At 31.6% G+C, this 23363-nt stretch overlaps 1 protein-coding gene across 2 annotated transcripts in view; it reads right to left on the bottom strand.

Moving 5' to 3' along the window:
• LOC113403316 (G-protein coupled receptor Mth2-like) overlaps positions 1 to 20976 on the bottom strand; it is a 33446-nt gene extending 12470 nt beyond the window's left edge. Inside the window, exons 1-3 of one of the 2 annotated variants that reach the window (XM_026643818.2) lie at positions 20209 to 20976; positions 6852 to 7029; positions 3082 to 3273 (exon numbers count right to left, since the gene is read on the bottom strand). In XM_026643818.2, coding sequence (XP_026499603.1) covers positions 3082 to 3273; positions 6852 to 7029; positions 20209 to 20643 — 805 coding nt within the window. In that variant the 5' untranslated portion in view covers positions 20644 to 20976. The remainder of the gene's footprint in view (positions 1 to 3081; positions 3274 to 6851; positions 7030 to 20208) is intronic. The other variant, XM_026643817.2, reaches the window with a different exon arrangement.
• Positions 20977 to 23363: the final 2387 nt, after the last annotated feature.

Below are 23363 nucleotides of genomic sequence, written 5' to 3'. Positions count from 1 at the left end.
GGAAGCGCGCGCTATTTGATTTGTGTGAGTGGTCCCGCTTGGCCTTATGGTCAAGCCGGGTACGGGCCTCGAGGTTGCCCCCTTCACCCGAACTATTCCTACCCGGTAGCCTTAGCTACTGTGTCATCCTATTTTAACCCGTGGGGTCATGGCCAATTTGGCCAGGTGGTGTTTCTCCTGTCTTGTTTGTCTAAATCGGTGGTTGTCATGTCCGGTGTCTGTCGTCGTCCTAATCCTCGCTGTCATCGATGCCGGCTATGGGGCAGATGTCAGGCGACAGTAGGAGTTCTGGAGGTGGGCACACACTGTCCGCTCGTGCGAATATAGTGCGCGCGAGGTGGCGGGCGAACTTCTCACACACACATCACAGTCACGATGTATAACATTGTTTCCGACATACCTCGGAGCGTTATATATTTGATTTGACCAATGAATGAGCGCAGTGATAGAGTTGCCCGCTAGATGACATTATATGCGACTACTATAAGGCTCAATGTTTTTTGACATATCAAATCTACACGAACATCTTTTGGTTATTTTAATACTACTATTTCATACGAAACTTTGCTTTGGGGTAAGGCTCCAAATATTTAAACTGTTTATTACCTACAAAAAAGATTTATTTTTTATCTTGGAGCTCGAAACTTCCAAAGGGGTTTTTTAATAAAGTAGGTGTTCTTACGATTGCCTCACAATATGCTTACAACAATATGTATACCTACCTATTCACAACAATATAATTTTAAAAGAAACTGTGAGTCATTGTATAGATACGAAAAGTAAAGAAAAACGGATTTGTAAAGTCAATAACATCTTTCTTAATATAAGATACTACATTTATTTTAAAAATGGCTCATATTAATAAATTTAAATCACGTTATGATAAATCATGATAAATAATAATATGCCTTATATTACTCAATACAAAATATAAAGAAGAAATATATATATATTTAACTTTAATTGTTATCGATTGACATAAACTCTGTAATTAAAATTGTCAAAAAAAGTAACTACTAAGTTTCTTACCTTAGTAAAATCTACTTTCCGAACCGGTGGTAATTTTACAATTCAATACTGTAAAATGTAGTTATTTGCCCAGCAGTGGGACATTTATAGGATATTATTTTACTTCTATATTCCAACGTTCATGTACTAATAAGACATATTTTAAATATTTTGTTAGATGGATGGTGTTAAAAGCCAAACACCAGATTTTTTTGTTTTTACTAGAACGAACAACGTCATTAATCATTTGAGCTTCGCGTGGTTACCGCTATTAACTACAGATTAAAGTTTTAAAAAAGTTGTCCGTTGTTTATCAAATTTTATACATATTCTATGTTAAAATCAAAGCCGACTTTAATTTGAAATTTAGTTTGAAATGGATATCAAAATATGCTCTATTTAAGTTGCTTTGCAAGATATGTTATTGTTATGTTATTGTGTATGTTTTATAAAATAAAAGTATCATAAAAAAATATATTTTAAAAAACACAGAGTATTTTCTGGAAAAATTGCCATTTAAAATATGTAAGGTTAAATTAATAAAAATAAGAATTTACTAGATCTATGAGAAGATAAATTATTGCTGGGTATTACGCAAAATTGAAACTTTGCCACCTAACCCGGGCTAACACCAATGAGTTTTGATTTGCTTAAGTTAGGAAAATATCCTATAGGTTTAAGATTTTAATAGTATCTTTGTTAGGCAATGGTACATTTATACGCTGTTATGGAGCATGGAGGGAGGAAATGGGGAGTTTTAATCAAGTTTGGCTTTTGTGATGTCATCTTCCCACCACCCTAGCCTAAAATGTCGGTCATCAGTTGGATGACGACATTTTTGTATCTAATTCTTGGATCAAATAAAAAGAGAAATTGCTCATTCTCTTCTTCATTCGGATTTTTAAAATATTACTTGTCGTAGACTTTCCTACTCGTATGTCCCCATGCAGATCTGTAAGAGGTCATCAATGGGCGATTTCATTGTCAGCTTGTCCTTTTATAATTCTGTATTTTTCTCAGTAAATTTTTAAGGTCGTGGCCGTGGATGCCGGCTTCAATATAAAAAAAAAACAGAGCAACGCAAGAAGTTACGTAGAATGAGCACCAAATCCATTCTCACTAAAAAGACACGAAGCTTTTGTCGGGTAGTGAGACATTTACGAGCACTTTTACCCGTAGAAAGTAAGGGTAGCTCGTTAGTGTAAATAATAATGCTAGCGGTAAATCCGATTCGTCATGTTTGTAATTATCGTAATATAGCGTGTTGTTTAATGAATAAATAACACGCTATATGTTAATTAATAAAATGAATGTTGTCTATAAATTTCTTAATATGCCTTGTTTATTATTTTTTTGTAACAAAAGCTTAACAAATACTCTTTGGTATATGTTACAGTATTCTACGGTACCTACGGTATGTCATGTTTAAGACTGCGTAGTAAGCATGCTTAAGTTTATTCCGCGATACCGTGATGTGTTTCAAAAACGTGGTTATAAACGTTTTATATTATTTATGGTCAAATAGCTAACTTATATGACTAACTTATATGGCTAACTTATGGATGCAGATCTCGAGGTCTTGTATTTAATTTCGAATTGTACAAATAAACGCTATTAGATTTTTCTGTCAAGAAATTCAGTGGCAACATGAAATTTGGAAGTAGTTTTAAGACTCCCATGACTCAGATATCATGGTGGCTAATTAGGATGAAGTTATAGAAAGTGCACTTTTGTTTGGGCACACATTATGGCAAAGGTGGCCATTCTCAAGGGAGTTTAGCCAACGTAGTCTAAATCGGCTATTATTACTCAATCCCTTCTATTGTATCTACGTAAGTATATTGTATTTACCTTATATGAATATCTACCTCAGCAGCAGGCTGCATCACCATGCCACACATAATCTTGGTATGGACCTTCTTCTTACGCAGATGATTTTAAAAACTGTACTAATAAAGTAAAATTTTTAAAATCATCATTTACACATACTGTGGTATTGATGTCATGACGTATTTAGAATTATAAATCGCTATCTTGCCACTTATACACTAAAAAAAGAAACAGTAAACTTACCGACAACATAACAGCCTGTCATGGCGACGCCAATTTCGCCAGTGTGTAATTTCAGGTAGGCCAGAAACGGATACGCCACGATGAGACCCGCGCAGTACGCCATAAGACACATGCCATGTAAGTTCCGTAGTTCAGGGATGAATGCATATACCAGGAAGGTTGCTAATAAAAATGGTACCGAGAGCATTAGACCTGAAACATATATAACGCTGATAAGTTTGCTTGTTTGAAAGTAATCACGGGATGTACGAATTAAATTTGAATAACTAACGTTAGATAGTTTATTTATTTTCTCAATAAATGAAATATACGCTATAGACTAAATAAACGGTGAAACCTCGCAGAGCAGCTAGACTGATATATAAATAAATTGATACTACAGAATACATTTAAACACAAGTTTATATATATGAAAAATTTCGCGTCTATGCTGTTGACTATTAAATAATTGGAGCCTACTACTGGAGCCAATCCTTGTTATAGAATTGGTTGGTGTTCAACATTAAATACGTTGTTATCAGAATTTAATCAACATGTTAAATTTCAACTTCATAAAATTAAAGAAAGTAGTATTAATTCAGTTTGTAAGATTGGACCAAAACTTGTATTAATAAAACTTGATCTTTGTTCTTATTCTGTGCATCGTGTTCATCAGATTGACTTGAAATAGGTAGGTTTTCGTAGGTAGGTTTCAACCTCATATCTATCCTTTGCAAAAAAACAGTATTGCAGTATTCTGCATTAGCTACTCGTAACATAAATCGCCATTGTGGACTTTTATTAAATGAATGACCTCATGGAGTTTTTTCATTACATTCATAGAGCTCATTTAAAGCTTCATCTACTATATTACACCTACGCAAATCTAATATAAGGCCACTGCAGTTTGTAGGTAACAGTAAGATAATACTTTGTTTCTACAAATATCCAGTAATACCTATTATTAAAAAACAAGATACTCATTGCTTGCCTTTTTTTCCATAGAAGAAACGGAATAACGGGTTAATTAGCCACATGGCGATAAGTGGTCACCACCTCCTATAACCATAGTCTGAGATATATTAATCATTTCATACTCTACCAACCACTAGAAGTAATATTTGTTTATTATGCCCCTTGAGAGGTTGATGAGTTGGTAAGTGATGATCGCTGTCTGCAATTACACAGGATCATCCTTTAAAACTTGTTTGGCGGTAGAATCAGTTGACTATCGAGATGTACCACATACCCAGACGGCCTTGCATATAGTCTCTACAATTACATGATATCAAAAATTCAATATTTTAACTGGCTATAAAATTCTAAATGTAAACATGTATTAATAAACATTAATGTACCGGTATTGTATTCGGTTTCAAAACACACCTAGCTGTAATTTATCATGGGGCCGGTGCTACTCAACACAACAATATCAGTTTAACAGTTGTGAGTAATGGCCTAGTCGAGTTCCTAACGAACGTACGCCTCACCGAAATAACTGGCTTTAGTTTGAAAATGCATTTATTGGTAAAGCATCTAAGAATTAACGATTGGAGTACTTTCGTGGCATAAAGTTTATGATCACACTGTCGACATCAATTAGAAATAGTTCCGATAATAGGCAAATATAAATATGACATATATTAATTGATTATGTTAATTGATCAAAAGCAGACTGGTTCTTGAATGGAGACCGCGTGTCGGCAAACGTAGTGTAGACAGCGGACAGGGATTGGAGGAGAGCAGAAGACCGAGCTCGGTGGCGTGCCGTAGGAGATGTCTTCGTCCAGCAGTGGGCAAGGGCAGTGGACGGTTTGATGATGACGATATTATATTTCGAGAGAAATCATTACAATAGAGCGAAAAAACAATATAGCGGAATAATTTAGAACAATCGTTTGGAAAATAATAAAGAGTCAATATTCTTTCAATAATTATAATGCGATAGATATATTTTGATTGCGCAGATGACGGGACCTTCCAAAAATATTTTTAGTATATTATGTTTTTTAATTATTTAACTAACAGTTAAAACAAATAGGATAAGTATATGTCAAAACCACCGATCAATCTCCATCTTATCTTCTCCACCGCAAGTGACATCGGCGAAATAATCGGTTCATTTTCGGCACAAATAAAAGACACAAAAAATGGTCATAACAACTACATTATCTTTTGTTTAGGTATGTATATAAGGGTATCTGTAAATTGGCTAAAATATGGCAATGACTGATGAAGATGTCGGAAAAAGTAATACCGATTGAGAGTGAGCTTTACTGACGAGCGCCACGTAAACCAATAAACTTATATGTACTTGGATATAAAGGTTTTATGAAGACGGTAGAAAGCTATGAGTAGAAATTCGCGCGAAACCGAGCCGGGTAGGAAGTAGTTTTATATAAGTAGTGATGCTTAAGAGTTTGTATGATTGAGCGCGCTATGACGAACAAATTATAACTAAGCTATAATGATATAACTACGCCGCATAGATTTATTTATAGTTTTAATTATATAAATAATTACATAAAACAAACCATTTGAAGAGGCAATCGGCAGGATATGCTTTTAAGGTAACCATGTAATACAAGACGTGAGGGGCATTAGAAGCACTCAAAATAATTTTAGTGAAAACATCACAAAGATTTAATTGGATATTTTCTTAACATCACTTATTTGATCGATGAATATGTTCCAGTAATAATATACATGCTTAAGTTAATAGACAATAAAAATTGGATACTAACACGGATTTTATTACAAATTCACGATGTTCGGTAACAGTTTAGTAGTAATAACACGTGACGGAATGAAAAAGATTTATTAATCATTACGTGTTTTACAATCCGAAGACTTCTTTATCTATCCGTATATATTTTGATAGAACTCCCATCATAATTTAGTAAAAACTAACAATATATGTAATATATTACAACATGTAAATATATAATTCTGTTTATAATTTATATGTTATAGCTAGGTAATAAAAATCTAATCAACAAAACTAATTACATAGCCAACATAAAACTAAATTGATACGAGTTTGATTATTACAAAGTTACTATTGCGATATATAAGTATAATGATATAATAAAAATCATAAGATCTTAATCGGAAAACGATTTTATCATAAAATTGCTTATTAATTTGTCCTTGTTTCGAGGGATATTATGATCCTCTTATAACTAAACCTAGTTTTGCCCAAATGAACCAACTCCAGATATCAACCCGATATCACTTATGTATTTTTATAGATTAAGGTGCTCAATACTAATGCTGGTTTATTTTTATTCACTATCAGGTTCATATATTTTTTATGCATCTACTGGCTTTGACTGAGACTCAGTCGAGAGATAGAGAATCTTTGTGAGTGTTCAGAGCAGACACGGCCTCAATATTAACCAGAGATAACCACAAATGTCACAAATATACTAGACTTAAATACTTCCGCTTGACCTGTGGCCCTATATTTTTAAGTTACGATGATAGGCGATACTTAAAATACAGACCATACTCTTGCGCCATCGCTGCGCAAGGTGAGAGCCTCCCATTTCATATTTTAGGCGACTTTGACCAGGACGGCTGCCGGGGTGGCCTTTATGTTAGAGAGAGAAGAAGGGGTCACGATGCGTTATATTGAAACAATCCCGTTATCGAAAGCGGCCATGGTGTGAGGACTAAATATGAACCCGCATAATTCCATCACCCATCGTACATTTCTAAAGATTTTTCCAGCAAAAAAAGACTTTGGTAAACTGCTATATTTTGACAAACTTTATCAAAGGATTCCTTACCAATACCATATGCGATGTACAAAGCAGGGCTGTCATCGGTGGACACGTCATCGGGGTAACAGACGCCAGCCACCAGCCTTGGATTTGGCACGCTGTCATCCAACATCATATCCAAGCAAAATCTCAATGGGAGATGCCATTGTGGACGATTTAAAGCAATTTCGTATAGCGTCCCATTCTAAAAATAAAAATATGTATTTTAGAATTTAAACGACTGACAGATCTTGTTTTACTCTGAAATAAGTCGTATAACCGATTAAATTACCTCGTTACAAAAGAAGTTATATTTTCATTACAAACGGTTGTTTTAAAGTCTTTGAAATGAAACATATGGATAATTGAAACTACCTAACATGCTGCTTGAGTTCCCTGCGCTATAAAGTGTGTTCAACAGATGTGAATTCATTTTTTAATTGAAATATTTTGACGTATATCGTGGAAAAATCTTTTTTTGCATATTATATAAAATAACTATGTAGTTATTTCGATGATTTTATAATATTTTAATTTGATATAATTTCTAATAGAAACTTTTTGAACTTGTGTTCAATAAATCGCAATAAAATTAAAAATGCTGCTACATGTTTATTCCATTCATAGAGAATTTATTTTCATATCCAGTGTACAATGTTGTATTACAGACTTAAATAATAAAACAGGTAATTCCCCGTGGGCCGTTAAAAACAATTTATTATCTGTTTATTGTGCACCGGGACGTAGGTGTTTTTAAAAAGCAAACATAACGTTCATTAAATTGTACCTTCGCACGCCATGAAAAAAATCCTCTAAAGTAATATTATGACTATTAAATGTATGAATATATTTTAGAACTTGCTTCCATTATGCTTTTTGTTTTTTTTTATATGATCTTTTCAAAATAAAAACTTAGTCGCAACATAAAAAAAAATTTGTATGTACAGAAACCCGAGGAAAATATTAGTATTTTAAACCATAACAGCAATAGTAGCTACCTATTTTAAGAGTTATGAGTTATTTATGAGAAACTAATTTGTTTTAAATAGAAATTACTAGCGGCTTACATTTTATACAAACCACTTCATACTTTACCTAATCTTGAAATCGAAATAATTTTAAAATAATGATTACGTAAAACGTAACTTTAATAATTATTTTAATTTTTTTAAATATTTAATTGTGTTCTTTTTTTTAATTGCTATCATTAATAAAAATATAGGCAAGGGATGAGGTTAAAATATGCATAGAGTTCAAAGACAAATAAAATTTAATAAAATGAGATAGGAATCACACTACCACAAATTACATTTTTTGTACATGGATTACGACTGAAGTAGCACAAATGTCCATACATAAATATACATACCTATAATAAATTTAAAAGAATGACGTTTAGAAAAAAATGTCCATGGCACTGTAAGTAAAGATTACTAACGTCAATAAATGCATAACCATCCTTAAATCAATCCGTCAATGCGCCACCAACCTACTAATTGATATTATGTTATGTTTCTTGTGCCTGTCTGTCTTCACGCTTTAAACTGGAACACAGAATTGCTATTGAACAATAAAATATATGATGGTCGTGGCTTGCAAAAAACACCAACGCACCATTTTATTATATTTATTTGTAAAGCATTATACGGTTATTTTTATTTATTTATTATAAAAGTAGCAAGAAAGATAATATAATGAATAAAATGGTTTCAATGTCGTTGTAAAGTCGAATGTAACACATGTGTGAATTCAATAATGATGTAGGTAGAGTTCTACGTTATATATTAAACAGATTGATTACAGATACTCATTGTTTTCCGGGATGACACCTGTTTAGACAAAAAAAATTAAAACGACTTCCTAAATACTTCCCTTAACAGTAAACCTAACGATATATTTTTTGAAAAATTGGTGTGAATTATCCATACTAATATTATAATGCGTAAGTAATTCCTAACTTCTGTTAGGTTTTCATGGTCTTGTCATTGAACCGATATTAAGTCAGATTAAGACAAGAAATTATATGGACTATTTTTTTTAATTCAACCCTTGAAGTTGGGGATAAAGGTTTTTATGCTATGAAGTTTTATAAATTACAATATATGTTAGTCTAACTAAGTCAAGGTTCTAAAATAATATTTGTATGAAAACTGGCGCTTTTTCTGATTTCCGATCCGTATTATGCAACCCATTAAAGTCCTGCGCCTGGACACCCTCCGGTCGTGTCGGATTTGTACAATCTTTTTTTTAGTTAATCTGCTTATCTTAGATACAAATTACGAATACTTACTTTGTCATACAAACATAATTATTATCATGTAAAGTAGTCACTTTTATCTATATTTTTATTACCTTACGGTAATATTACAAAACTAACGGTATTGAACTCATGGCATTCAAAAGGTTGGTAAAACCGAATGACAATTTTTTATGGCATAGGTGTGAGCAAATAGGCAACCTGATAGTAAGTGGTTACCACCGCCCTTAGACATTACAGCCGTAATTTTTTTAACTATTCCTTATATCGCTAATGCACCAACCATTTTGAGAACTGAAATGTTCTGTCCATTGTGCCTGTAATTACACGGGCTCACACAAAACAATACTAAGTATTGCTGCTTTGCGGTAGAATATCTGATGAGTGGGTGATACCTACTCAGATGCGATTGCACAGAGTCCTACCACCAAGTTATGACATTGTGCTATATGTAAATTTGTCCTTATTGTCATATGTTGATGAACTGTAGCGTGCGTAGCAATAGGAGTTGAAGAATTGATGTACAGCAGCGCCATCTAACAGCGAGTGAGTCAGAGCAGAACTAAGTGGATAGTATACTAATCTTATCGATGAAAAAGGGACAAGGCCTTTTCAAAGCTATAAGAAGGCTTAGTTTGTATAAGCAGTATGTTACTTATTCTCTGTACTATTATTAATTCAGAATAATTGTACCATTTCCCACGTGTATTTTACAACCAGTCCCCTGCAAAGATGCTTGTAAAATACCGCTGCTTTAGCGATAAGGCTCCTCATGCATTTTATTTTAATCCAAATCTCAAATTTAGTCTAAGTATTGGTGTGCAAGAAAGAATAAATAAATAAACCTTGGAGCTTATGCTGCGCCAATGGACTCGCACTAGCTGATTACAGATTGGTATACCATAGCGCAAGGTGGTGCAATATACCAGGGCCTAAGGTAGGCAACCTTGGGGCAACTTTATTAAATTTATTAAGCTAGAAAAAAAAAACCATTAGTATTTTAAATCTCAGATTTAAACTGATAATCTAGATTATTTAAGAGGTACGCCATTGCGTACCTCTTAAATTTATAGCCTATATATATCATAACTATTAAATCGAACGCCAATAATATTGTTAGCGTTAAGTTTTCCAACATATGGTAAAACTCAGGTGGCGAAACAGGCACAGCTCGCAATAACACACCAGTTGTAACAATAAACAAAGCATAATACCAAACGATTATTTTGATTTTAGACCCTGATTGTTAACATTCCACCAACGTACCACAATTTTGACTTGAACACGCAACTGCCAAAACAATACTTGTTTAAAAAAATAAAGTGCATTCTAAGAAGTTTTCACTTTGTAAATAAATGGTGTATTGTAAACTGTGTGAAACGAGTAAAGTAAATACAAGAGTTACTTTACCATACTAAAGTAGGTCTTAGTAAACTCCGAATCTATTTGTAGGTATCTGATAAGATAGCTTGACGAATAAATTCAGTCAACATTTTCGCACTGTGAGGTAGGCAAAGAGCGCCAAATGCTAGGAACGGAGCGGTTGTTTATGGACATATGAGTAAAAATTTTGATATAAATACCATAGACTAAGAGACATTTTTTTATTAAATTTATTTAGTGGAAAAATAAGCAGAGGTTTTTTTGTCAAGACGATATATGTTCTTGAAAAAAGACATTTGTTTGTCGACACAAGACACAGTGTTTTATCTCTAAGAACGGAATGCCAACACAAATACTAATTAGGCTAAACAAGTCGGATAAGTGTTTAGTGTACGCATTTACTAAAATCATCATTTCTAAGACAGTTTATTTATAACTCATTGAGAGTTTTTAAAATAAAAACATTTGATATTTGAGATTCGTATTCATAATATCGTACTTCATGATTTTTATTTGAAAATCGACAATAGTAACAAAATATGATACCAGTATTGAAAATAAATTTTCTCGAAAATATCAAATAATTCATCGTTTGGGTCAAAAATGTTAACGAATGTACGTCAATATCGTGTACCTTGTGTTATTCGCCCTCGATATATATTTTTTTCTACGATTTGAAAAATGAATACTTACTTTTTTAAGTGATTCGGCACCCACCCACTGAGCCATTTATCATTTCCATAATATTTACGAGCGCTTCGTATCGCGTGGGAATGTTTATTCGAATATTTTCTAAACTAAAAAATAAAGCTTTAAATTCTTCTTATATTATAGTCTTATTCAAGGTATCTACTATACAAATGGCACAGAAAGAATACTAATAAGTAATTAAGTGAATAGTATTCGTAAATAATAAATAAACAATTATTACTTAAGATCATGGATATTCACTAAATTTTAATAAATATTTAAAAAAATCATAGACAATAACTTGTTAAGTCGTTGCTTGTTAGGAATTACGATATTATATAACACACTACTCCATTATTATAATATTGTTAGTGAGATAATGTAATCCGCCCTAGAGAATCCGAGTGTAATGAAGATATTAATGTAAATAATTGACTATTGACTCATTTTCATAGACTATAAATAAAGCTATTAATCATTATTATAAAATCATTTATTTACAAATAATTAATTTTGATTTCGTTGTTGTTACTGGTGCACAAAACATACTCAAACTCAGATTTTCTTTAGTTCTCTACATATAGAGAAATTATTCTTAAGCAATGAAACTTAAAAATGAAAAATATGTCAAATAATTAAAAAAAAAAAAAAATTTTGTGTACACTAAAATATCTATACTACCTAGATATATTCCATTCAATTATTCCACCACATTATCTTTTTATTAAAATTGATTGTAGTTGGCGCTTTTTTAAATACGCTTTTTTACACTATGAATAAATCTCATTCTTCTTCAAATTTTTTAATTTTCATAATCATACGGACTACCAACTAGGATCCCTTTTTTATCAATTTCGAAGCGATATCAATTGCAATTGCAGCGGTACCTGTCTTGAGAGGTCTTTAATGTTTTTCTATCGTACTATCCCTATTATTTGTAACAAACACATGAACAAATCCTTAAAAAATTGCTCGCTAGCTTTAGAAAAAAGCTACCCGGGGCATGGGGCAAAGACATAAGTCCTTATTACATTTAAACATATATTTAAATTCAATGTTATAGTTGCTTGTTTATTTTGAAGTTAATTAACCGACAAAAAGTAATTACCGCTTTATTATCTACATTAATCACCACACACTTAATATATTTGTATATTATATTATTTCTATGTTATCGGTGATTCGATGAAGCTTTTGCGAAATTTAAAATAGCTTGTATTAAGAGATACCTACATGTAACAATTGTTACTTATAAACAACGGTAGATTACATATTTACTTATTTTAACGAGAGTCACGAATGAACATTACAATTATTATATTTAAATATTATTTATTTTCTTTATTTTTAGACATCAAGCTATTAGTTAATGGTGAACTATATATTCTTGTATGTAAATTTAATTCAGTATCAGCTTCGTCTTTTAACAGATTAAAACAGTTGATTTGATATACCAATCCGTAATATATTTAATGTATAATAATTAAATGATTATTTATTTCTATTTAAAACTTTTCATCGAAAGTTTTTATTTGTTACTATGACTTATAGTCATTACACACACACCAAGATGACGAAGTTGAGCGTTTGTTTTAGTTCTTTTGTAGTAAGACATTCTGCCTAGATATATAAATAATGTAAGGAAAATATGATTACAAATTTCTGTTTTTAAGTCAACCACAAAAAAATAAGCTAAAACAAACATGACGTAAGTATGTTTCCTGGGACAATTAATGTAAATATTGCCACGCCATTATTTTTCTTGGAATTTTTTAATAACAAAAACGATAAGATTATATATACCACAGAAATATCACAAATATTAATACTAAGAAAGGGAGTCAGCTGCTCATTATAATTTATTGAAGTTTGTGTAAGTTTCGCAAATGTAGAATGGTCTGTTAGGTAAGTCGTGCTAATTAATATAACCGAACTTTTTATGTGCAGTCTCGTGCGGAAGTTGATATAATCTTTGAAATGTTTATTGTTTATGGGAGTTTTTGATAAATGAGTGTTCGCTCCGAGTTTTTCGTATATTATATTCAACCTGACTGCGAACGAAGCACGCAAAAATACAATACAAATATTACAATGCAAAAATACCCCACACCAATTTCATATAAAAAACTATGTGATTGTTAGGTAATATCTACCTACAATTGATGGCTTAGCCTTTCCTTGAAATGAATACTTTCAAACATTTGAATATGATAGACAAATTATATCTTCCAAACATTTTACAATTCAATTCAATTTATTGTAAATTAAAACTAGGTATATCAAACTAAAACTATATACAGCATCGTTGTTGAGTAAGATCCTAACCTTATATTTTAGGATAGGGAGGATTTTACCGCGCACTGAGATCTTTACATGGAACTTTTACATGTGAATCATCGACTTTGTTAAAGCTATTTCTGTTAACAGTATTAAAGGCAGAATCCTGTCAATTATTTGAAACGAAGTTGAATAAGAGATGAATAATAGTTAGGCCGAATGTTAAATGCTTCGACTGTCAGGACAATAGGCTATTTGACAATGTGAAAAATAAAGTGTCAATTATTGTAATCAGTATATATTATGAGTTTAAAAATGGTTATTTATTAACGAAAGTTGAAAATAATAATTAATTTATTCAAAAATCCATAAATAAAAATGCATTTTTTAAACGTTGACACCAAGTCAATGACACCAAACGCTCCTGATTGGTCGGGCTTATGATGACGTCAATTGCTTGTTAACCTCGTTTGCCTACTGTATGTGGATTATATGTGCCACAGATTACAGTACAGGCAAGTTACGTCACCGACCCCATTGCAACGCCATATTGTCAAAGTAGCGTTTTCGCGCGCTATTTAAATATGGATTTTTTAATTTGCTATTTTTCAGCAAATATGTATTAGAATTTAAAAAAACAACTTACTGGGTTCCTTAACCTCTAATAAAAAATATAAAATGAATTTTAAAAACCAGCCAAATAGCCTATTTGGCTATAGCATGTGTGTTTACATGACTGACTGCTATACTGCAATACATGTACGTACGTACGTGTGGCGTGCGCGTTAGACGTATTCGTATAAGCGTAGTATCTATTTACAAGCGTATAATTAATTGTATAATCTCAGATTATAAAACAAAAGGCAGATGGAGAACTCGTTTTTTTTTTAATAACAGTTTGTTTATAAGTATTTTATATTTAATAATTAATGTTAATATTAAAAACATTAACGTATATGATAGTAATTCCTTCGTTGGAGTTAAAGCAGCTTTTTACCAAATTTCATTAATTTTGGTTCAGTTGTTTGGCCCCGAAAGATCAACAGACAAAGTTAGTTTCGCATTTTTAATATTAGTATAGATATTTAGCATAATAATAAACATATTAAATTACGAAATTTTAAAAACGATGTCATTGATATTTGCGTATTTTCTCGGTCTTTCTGATAACTTGCTAATTTTCACGCTAGCGAAGTTATCGCAAATTCAAGTATTTTTAAATCTGTCTAGAATTTTAGGCTTTATAATATAAATAATAATTTTACTTTAACCCAACAAAAACTATATATATATAAATAGAATATATATATATATATACATATAAATAGAAGAATAATTTATTGGCGTAGTAATGTTTAATGCAGTTATAAATTAAGTTAATGTAGAAAGCGCAGTGTAAATGATTTGTAACTTTCTTTTCTACTTCGCTTGTTAGTAATTCGTCTCTATGAGTCAGTGTTGAACAAGCGTAATGAATGGCTAACAGACTTGTTTGTTCCATGGAATGTTAGCTTTGGTCAGATAAACTCTCAGCTGACATTCGGCTATATAAGCAACATAGTTTGTTCCGCAACACTCTTTAAGGTCATCCTAATTTTATCGTTTGAAGTAAACTAATTTATCTAAAACACATCACTCATTATAAAATCGATAGGAAATTGTTCTCTCTGTTACTATATTAGTAACATTTGAAATGTACCTATGTATTTTTTTACTTCGTTCATTCAATTATGAATTAAACTAATATCAAATATATTATTGTGAATATACATTGGATTTACATAAGAATTATTAACATTAAATCCTTAAATAAAATATACAAATATTAATTAAAAATAGTTAGGCGCTGTATAAACCTCGACCGCGTGAAATGGTGAAATAAATGCTAGCAGCATTTCCTTGTTGAATCGCAATTCCGATCCTCTGGGCAAAAAACGAACCAGCTTTCCTGTCGCCAGTGGAGGCAATAAGGTGAGGTGTTATACTTTTAAAGCATAAAAATTCGGTCAGTACGTTCAAGTCTAGGATCTTCAATACTAAATATGGACACATTTTAATATATACCTACTATTTTAAATGCGAAAGTAACTCAGTATGATTTTTTTTGTTGTCTTGACAAGATTAAACGACTGACATTATAGTAACTTAAGATCTACACATGGGGCTTCACTATAAATTCCTACCAATTATAACTGAATTAATATTTGTGATCAAATTAATTTTAATATTTATATGTATTTCTTAGATACAACGCTACAATTATTTGCATCAACAGGTTTGTTGAAGTTTTGGTTTGTTTTCTATGCGTCGTGACTTTAACTATGTCTGCTATATTTATTGACGAGGATTTGTTTACTAACTTTAATGTATCGATATTATTATAATTCTAGGCGACAAAATTAACCACACATCTATAGACCAAGAGGAAGTCACCAATGAATATATACATTGGCACTGAAAAAAATATTAACTATCTGTTGAAACTGACAATGCACCGACGACGTTTCAATAAAAAAAAATCAAAATCAAAATATACTTTATTCGAGTAGTTTATTCGCAATTTTACAAAACTATATTAATTCCGGTTCGAAATGAAGATTCTACCGAGAAGAGCCAGCATAAAACTCACTAATTACTCTTTTCTAAAATTTAAAATACAAAGTTATGTTAAATACAATTATATATATAATAACCTGCCTGAAAGTCAACATGTATTAGATCCACGCTTTTTTATTTTGTTGAATTACTTGATTGACTTATGAGCTACTAGTTGTTACCCGCGGCTTTGCCCGCGTAGAATATGAATATATTTACAAATTAACTTAAAATGTACCTCTTTGTATACCACATTGGTGTGTATTTCAGCCCTTAGGGTAGAATATCTAGAAACGCTTAAATGCGAATCAACTCATATTTAATCGGTAGCCCAAAAATAAAATTTCGACCGTCTAACTTCAAAATGACAGACTTCATTTTTAATCAGTGGCACAAAAATAAAGTTTCATGCTTCTAACTTCAAAAATTACAGACTTCCAGACTAATCTGTATACGGAATGTTAACCCTATTTCTCCCCTTAGCCGTAAAATATCCAGAAACGCTTAAATACGTATATAATCATTTTTAATCAGTATCCCAAAAATAAAGTTTCATATTTTTAACTTAAAAAATGACGACTTCCATAAAAACTTACAACCCTTATTTCGTCCCCTTAGTGGTAGAAAATAAAAAAAACTTAAATACGTATTTACTCATTTTTAATCAGTATCCCAAAAATTAAGTTTCATGTTTGTTACTTAAAAAATGGCTGACTTCTATACAAACTTTCAACCCTTATATCACCCCCGTAGGGGTAGAATATGCAGAAACACTTAAATAAGTATCTACTCCTTTTTCACCAGTATCCCAAAAATAAAGTTTCATGTTTCTAACTTAAAAAATTCCATACGAACGTTCAACCCCTATTTCACCCATTTAGGGGTAGAATATCCAAAATTGCCTCCCGAGTGGGTGTCATAGATATGTTATTTTATAAGTGTACAGCCTAAAATATAATGAATGCACAATTTATTTAAGGTACCTAATTGGATAAGGATTAATACTATATTGCTTAAAATCGCTTCGAAAATAAGCCATTATTTCTCGTAAAAAGTAAACGATAAAAAATGTTTATTGTGGGTTATCTTTAAGAGATAGACATATACCATCGTGGACTTTTTTGTAGACATTTTTGAGGTGTACAATTCTGTAGTACATTATTTTGATCTATCTAGTAGGGTTCAGCCAGCGTTTACAATGTAAGCGCAAAAAAATTATAAATTTACGACATCACATTAGAAACTTTTAAAATTATCAGTGTTACTTAACTAATTTGTCTATGTATTATATACAAAAACCTTCCTCTCGAATCACTCTATCTATTAAAAGGTTTAAGCGTACAAAGGGACATAGGGACAGAGAAAGCGACTTTGTTTTATACTATGTAAAGATAAAGAAGATATTGTCTCCCATATAAACAATCACGCTGGCTCACTCATTTTATCATATTTACATATATATGTATATATAAAACGAGTGAGCGTATACTTTTATTAATGAAGTTGGTTTTTAAACTATCCATTTTATCGTAGTTCGGCTCTAAATGTCTGTGTAGCGCACCAACCACTATTCCGTTTAACAAATAGTTAACTTTTTGTTACTTTAAAAATTAATTTTAAGAGGCACAGGACGCATACGACGTATGTTAGGTAGTTATATGTTTTATTCTAAGCGTTTGAGCCTACCTCATCGTATTATGTTATTATAATTTTGCTGTAAAGGTTTCTGAGACAACATCGACGTATAATGATAGCGCTACTTTTATCGGATACTAAGTCATTGTATATGAATCATATAGGCGCATCCTTGAACGTGAAATAGATGGCCACGTAAAATGTTACTTATCCCAAAAAACGGTTATTTATTAAACATACTCAAGCCAGAAATAGAAAAATAATTGAAGAGCATCCAACATAATCTTACATTATCATATTTAACGCTCAGGGTATGTATGATTTTTTTAAAACGGTATAAAAATATAAAAAATGACCACATTCCATACAAACTTTAACTGACCGATATAGTCCTCTAAGGTCTAAGGGAATTAATTAATTTTAACTGAACCTCCCTTAATGTTCTCCTTGGTTTCTCCAAGGAACTCTTGTGCATATTCTATTCTAACAGATGTGAAAACAACGTCATTTTATTAATTACCTAATGAGTCATGACATATAGGGGATGTATGTAAAAATGGTCCATTTAATAGTACTAGCATAGGGTAGCATATGTATGACCAAATTTATGTATTACTTATTTTCAGATATTTCTGTATTTCTATTGTTACCGTGCTTTCCGGTTTTTTTTTTGTTCAGTTTGTTGATTTTTAATTGCTTCGTTACATTTGTAATCTACATTCTTTAGACAATTATTCAGAACTATATAATTACATATCCTAATGAATTACATTAATTATTAATACACGTTTGCAGTTGTTACCTATTTGTTTTTATAAGTCCGTGATTACGATGATCTAGACTAAGGAACATCGATTTGAAAGGCGCCAGTCATAATCCTGCTTGATTCTGAATAATTTTAGTGCATAATTAATAATTAACGGTTTAACTTCTCTTGATTGAAGTTAGAATATTAATATTTATAATATGTTCATTATTAAAGTATAGCTTACCATATTGTAGGTAAAGAAGGACTTTCGACGTAGCATTTAGAATAAAAAAGTATTTCATTCCTTAATAAATATTGATGTAATGAATACATAAAGTATATACCTAATTTATATTTATATACATTATTTTAATTTGTAATCGAAGCATGCTTGTATTGACACGTTTCAGAAGTATTCCTTTTAAAATTGCCGATAGTTTATATATTTTCAAATTGCCTTCCAACTTAATAGTTGAAGTCAAAATCTTTATTGAAAGTGTGAAATTGTAGGTATGAAGTATTATGTGCTTTTCCAGACTCTAAATCTATCTGTGCCAAATTTCTATCAGATCCGTTCATCCGTTCTGGCGTGATTAAGTAAAAATCATCTATCGAACCAAACTTTGGCAATTATAATATCAGTACGCTTGCTTAATGATATTCAAAAATGTATGACCACCAGTTCGGAAATAAAAACCTCATCTTCTGTAAGTGTAATAAAATTGGAGTGTATGTTTGTAATAACAAAATAACATTTTTTTCTATCTGTGTCTGTCTGTCTATTCCGGCTAATCTCTGATTTTTGACCGATTTTTGATTGGACGGCTGGAAGATAGCTGATGTAATAACGAATGACTCAGGCTACAACAATAACATTTTTTTTAAATTCAAACGCGCACGAAGTCGGCGTTCCAGCTAGTAGAATAAGAACTGACGCAAAAGACACATAGTTCACAGTAATATTTACGTTTCATAATATAATTGTTCTATCATAAATATTCAGTATATGAAATATTTAAATAAGCAAAGCAGGTAGTAAGTATAGGTACTTTAAATCACAACGTTTATATACTTTTTTTTTATGACATCGGTAGGCGGACTAGCAAATGGGCCACCTGATGGTAAGTGGTCACCACTGCCCATAGACATTGGCGCTGTAAGAAATATTAACCATTCCTTAAATGGTGATTTAAGGAATGGTTAATATACGCCACCAACATTGAGAACTAAGATGTTATGTCCCTTGTGCCTGTAGTTACTCTTGCTCACTCACCCTTCAAATCGAAAAACAACAACAAAAACAACAACACTGAGTACTGTTGATTAGTGGTAGAATATCTGATGAGTTGCATAGTACCTACTCAGACCGGCTTGCACAAAGCCCTACCACCAAGTGAAGTACATATACATATGTACATAAGATTTTTTCTTTTTTATGGAATATAAGTAGTCTGCTGCTTAGTTAAGAATATGAATAATAAATTAATGATTTGTTGTAAATGACATTTGCTTATCATCGCCTGTCTTCAAGTCACAGATAACAGAGAACAAATACCTTGTACCTAATAAGGTTTTTGTTCCCTGATCGCTATTACAGGTATAACAGTAACATGCATTGCAAGATACATTTACAGGTAAATTTTTATGTTGAACTTATCTAACTTTTAAGCCTGTTGTAACATTGCATGGGGAATATTCATTCTGCACTCATTCTGAAGTATTATAAGTATTTAATGTACAATTATGATAAAGTAATAAATAGAGAATATGACCAACTAAAAGTCTTAAATGAAACTTACTTCTTGTATATATATTTCTTCTCCGGACGAATTTGAATCTACGAGATATTTTTCGCAGGATGGTCCATACATGTAGAAGAAGTGCTGATTCGCGGTCAAGTTAGATGGTTCCCTGCCTTTATACACCGTAGGATTGAAAGGATGAACAGTGCTTTCGCTTACGTCTACCTCCTTACAAGTTTTGTTGAGGAACATCATGCCCGCTCCGCAGCATTTCCACAAGCACACTCGTCCAATGCATGGACATCCGAATCTAACCACTTCATCATTGATCGCCTCTTCATACCACGTAGTTTCGATGTATTCCAATCCATCATAAATAATAGAGCCATTTTCAAATTTCAATCCATTTGTTATATTTAAACTTTCTTCCTTTGGACACGGATTACAGCTTACCGAGGATATTCCGATGAAGAACAGAAATAGCACAAACATTGTGATTAATTAATTATTTAATTCGATCACAAATTTCACTAAAAATCAACGGCCTCTTCAATGAACTACATCCTTTTTAATTACTAGGATAATTGAATTTCGTATTAATAATGATATAATTTTAACAAAATGAATCCGTGACGAGGTATTTATCGCGAATAGGGTGTTCTTTATCTTGGCACTCGTGAAGTAATTCGATGTATCATTTTTATAGTGATAAGAGATAAGGTAGATCGCGGAATAGGTTGAGCATAACAGTCAAGACTGGATACGTCACGCTCGGGTAATGTTCGTTTCCCGACTGACCAGTGACCGACTGCCCGACCGTGCACCGTCAGCCGACTCTCCTATTTCTTTGCTAACAAATGTTTGCAATTGTAATCGTAGCATACAATGTCGTATCGTTCCTCTCGATTACAACATTGACAATATCTACCTATTTACACTTTGCTTTAAAATTTTAAAGATTAACATTATATAATTTCTTCTGTATATTAATGGCTGGTGGATATAATGAAAATAATGAAGAGAAGTGTCCATTTTTATTAAAATTCAAATCCAATCATTTGTACCGAAAGAATAAAACAACCTTCGAAATTTGCACTCTTTGATACCACACCGTTGCATATCGATAGTCCACTATCGATAGACTATCGATAGACTATCGATAGTTAAGGTGTTAGAGATACTATTGATAGTATTGCCGCTATCGATAGTATCGATAGTATTGACTATCGATAGTTCTGCAACGCTGAGCCAAAGGTTAAGTAAGAGGACTACAAGAGCTAAGTGCCCTTGATAATCGCACCCACACACACTTAAAACAGCAAGCCCCTGCACTAATGGTTAAGCGAGGCAACGAGGTTAGGCCCGAGTATTCTTATAGATGGCGCCAAACCGAGCGAAGTAAGATCAATCCCATCAAAAACATAATTGTAAAAATGATAGCCAAGTCCAATATTATGATATATACCTTGGTTGTTGACTTCAACGACAAAAGAAGTTAGATCTAAATGGGTGCCATGTTCAATTGTCCTTCCTGAAATTTATTTATAACTACATTAAATATTATTTCTTCTAATAACTTAGGATAATATATTGTAGTCTAAGGTCTGTCTTGGCTTTTTTTGTCTTATTAGATTTGACTTGGATCTAAATTGATAAGATGTACTCCATCTAAGATTTTAACTCTGGAGAGGCCAACGTAAGCCTGCTCTTTACTAAATATAGAGGAGCCTATATCGAGAAAAGCACTGTCAAGGCGAAGGCCTTGTGATTTGTGGATAGTAGTAGAATATGCTAAGCAAATAGAAAATTGTTTCATTTGAACATATACTTTACTTAATATCTGAAAATTGGTTTTGACTTCTAGTTCGCAAATTAAATTATGTTTAAATTTAATTGTTATTTTACATGCGCTATTGCTGTTGTCGACGTCCCAATGTACCTTCTCTATTTTTCCATTGGACCCATTCACCAGTCCTTTACTGACACTGATGTCACAACAACAACTTACTACCTCATGAACATATTATATTAATATTACTCCCCAGCTTTAAATAAAGTGGAGTCATATATGTATAACTTTAAAAGTATTATAAGATAAAGTTATTAAGTTTTAAGTAACTATAACCCATAACGTCAAGTTTAGCTGTTTTTCAAACATACTGTAAACTAAACAAGAAAGGACGTTGAAAGTTAAGAGGACTGCAGGAACTTAATGCAAGTTTTATAATGCATATAATTATATGATCTAACACAGTAAACCAAATCAAAAGAATATATGATAATCTTCAGGATATATACTAGTTAGTATTGGTTTCGAAAAGGTGATATAACTAATTTGATACAATAGAAAAAAATTACAAAATGACCTCTAAAAAAATTCAATAATTATGTTTTTTTGTCAGATTATTCTACAAGCAATCTAGTATAGATTACTCCTGTTTCACTATTTTAGTAAAATCAATAGATTTTTTTTAATCAGATTTTCTTATTTCGATCAAAATGCGTACGCATGTTGCGTAAACGCCGTGTACAGACTACAGCTATTGTCGGCCGAGGTATTGATTGAACATTACGTTACGAGATATTTTATTTTTTTGTAATTTTAATTGTAAATTCATTGTTTCATGTTTTCTTATAGTAAATATTATTCTTTCTTGTAAATAAATATATTAAGTTAAACTAGTGTAGTAGTAATTAGGCATTTGTTTTTTATTAACTTATTTGTTATAAATTTTAACTATGTAAATATGGGAAATAAGGTAAGGAAATAATGTAAGGAAAACTAAAAAACGTTCATATAAATTAAGCGCCAAACATGTGAACGATTTTAAAAGGTAAGAGTATTTTATTAGTAAAAATATATATTTTTTATAAACTATGAATATTGCAAACATCTATTAGAAAAATAAAGTGCAATCCGTTCGCATAGAATCAGATTTTTCAATTTTTTTTTAACGATTACGATAGAGTATTTTGTCAAAGATAGAAAATCCATTGTGAGTGACATTTGATCCCCACGAATTTGAAGAAATATTATATTTTTTATTAAAAGTACTACGGGGGCATATTTAGATACATATACATATTTTTTAAATACTTTTATAATTAATAAAATATAATTACTAACATTTATTTATTTTTTACAGAATTATGAAAGTCGAAAACAATAACACGGTAGTTATTTCTATAGCGTAAGTGTATTTTGTTTATGA

This window comes from Vanessa tameamea, chromosome 13 (assembly GCF_037043105.1).
Source record: "Vanessa tameamea isolate UH-Manoa-2023 chromosome 13, ilVanTame1 primary haplotype, whole genome shotgun sequence".
NCBI classification, from domain to species: domain Eukaryota; kingdom Metazoa; phylum Arthropoda; class Insecta; order Lepidoptera; family Nymphalidae; genus Vanessa; species Vanessa tameamea.
Note: the sequence above shows the minus strand (reverse complement) of the source record. Positions and strands in the feature narration are given on the sequence as shown.